We start from the raw sequence: 2,063 nt of genomic DNA, 5'->3' as shown, positions 1-2,063 counted from the left end.
CTTAATTTGTAAATTATAATTCAGATGATTTAATTTATTATCTTTATATTTGCTCTCTTAGCCGTCTGATTCCGTACACATTACAAATGATGATGAAAGATTTCTACATCAACTTATCACAGAGGAGAAGGAAAAAAATAGTTTTACTGCTGTGGTTATCACAGGAGTACAACCAGAACACATACAGTACTTGAAAAATTATTTCCATCTGTGGACGCAACAGTTAGCGTAAGTAATATTTGGTTTAGGAAATGGTGCTGTTTATCTTTTTTAAGACCAGAAAAGAATACAGATACATTGGAGCCTCTTTGCTATCCTTTTGTTCCTGTACCATGTAGTTCCTTTCAGCATTGGGTACTTTGATGTTGGTGTTAAAATGACTTTCCATTTGTCGATGCTGTGAATATTTATAGATCATTTCTAGTGTACTGACCATTATTTGAGGCACAGGATTTTTGACACCTATTATAAAATTAAAAATGAACTTCAAAATTTATCAAATTTGGCACCATCACTTCTGTGTCTCCAATTTTGTGATGCTTTTCCATCATACGTATCATAATATTTTATACTACATACAGTAGAATCTCTATAGTTGACCACTTCCCTACATTGACCACTTCCTTAAGTTGACTAAATTTTCAGAGATTAGACATGCAACATGTGTATGTATCAGTATAGTAGACCTAGTTGATTATGTTGACCATTTGCTCTGTATCTTACAGTCCTTTAGGTGATCAAGTATAGAGGGTCTACTGTGTTTTATTTTTTGTCAGGTTTCGCCCACTGAAATATCCTTTTAAGTTTGTTGCTGTATGTCTAATGTGTAGAAGAATACGTGGTGATGCTCAATAAATGTTTTTCAAATGAATACATCAAGCCTATTAAAGTAAAAAATATGTATTCATATGTATCTTTGTGACATATTAGTACTGAATAAGTCATTTTGTATTTATTTCAGAAAAACTTCTAGGGAGTATATAACCGTTAGTCTACATTAGAGAAATACTTATTTAATGGCTTAAGTAGTTCCTCTCCAACTATATGATAGATGATCCATTTACTGGATTATGTCTGTAATTTGGATTGGTCTGAATTACTGAGTCTTGCAAAATGTTCATCTGCACAGAATTCATACTTTATAAGAAAAAAATCTCTTTTTACATTTACTCAAACTATTATACTTAATTTGAGATTTTCTGTTCTATACATAGGTATATATTAACAGAATTAGAAGTTTTTGTTTTTATGGGAAGATAAATTTGGCTTTTAGGAATACCCTTTTTCTTCTTGTATATTGCCATTTATTGCCCCTATAGCCTAACATATTTAAGTTGGACTTTGGATTTATCTTCTCTGAGTACATATTTTATTAGTTATAGTGTCTTTTTACTGAAGGAACTCAGTGTGAATAACATTATTAAAAGATACTCTTGCCCTAACCGAGAAGGAATAGGAAGGAATATTGCAAATACCTATGTCAGGAAAACCAAAGGTGTGATATGTTACAGCCATGACACTTCCAAAAAGTGGAATAAAATAGCAAAGATTTCTGAAATAGTGCTTTTCAATGGGATGATGTTGAATTATTATTAGTTTTGTTTTTGGAATGTTGGGGTAAGATTGTGCCATAGGAGAGGAGAAAGAAACATTCTAGAATGATATTCTTGACTCTTGTCCTGATATTTGAGTCATTTCTAGTACATCTGTGGCAAATAGGATTATACTTTTGCCTTGTAGTTTTTGTTATTTCATAAACTATACTTTTTAGAAGTGTCAAATATGTGGGCTTTGAAGTTCTGTGATCTTTAAATTATATACAATCATTGCACCCCAGTTTCTGTATATAATGATTGATGCCTCAGAATTGTTTTCACCAGTATATTGTATTTTAAAATGTTTAATAAAGTACTTGGCTCCTAGTAAGTACTGTTAATAATTTTTTTTTTAGATAGAAGATTATGGGAACTAATTTTTATATGAATTAAAACTGTAAAATTATTCTATATTTTAGGCATATCTATCATTACTATATTCATGGCCCAAAAGGAAATGAAATAAGA

General features: G+C 30.7%; 1 protein-coding gene across 1 annotated transcript in view; it reads left to right on the top strand.

Moving 5' to 3' along the window:
- The window catches only part of LOC100950196 (structural maintenance of chromosomes flexible hinge domain-containing protein 1-like), a gene marked incomplete at its 5' end in the record, with an annotated part of 93,201 nt that overhangs the window by 6,031 nt on the left and 85,107 nt on the right, over positions 1 to 2,063 (top strand). The window contains 2 exon segments of the mRNA XM_023509146.1: positions 62 to 228; positions 2,015 to 2,063. The exon segment at positions 2,015 to 2,063 is cut by the window's right edge and continues 37 nt beyond it. Of these exon segments, the coding sequence (XP_023364914.1) occupies positions 62 to 228; positions 2,015 to 2,063 (216 nt within the window).

This window comes from Otolemur garnettii, unplaced genomic scaffold (genome assembly GCF_000181295.1).
Source record: "Otolemur garnettii isolate 467f Iridium unplaced genomic scaffold, OtoGar3 scaffold00432, whole genome shotgun sequence".
NCBI classification, from domain to species: Eukaryota; Metazoa; Chordata; class Mammalia; order Primates; family Galagidae; genus Otolemur; species Otolemur garnettii.
Note: the sequence above shows the minus strand (reverse complement) of the source record. Positions and strands in the feature narration are given on the sequence as shown.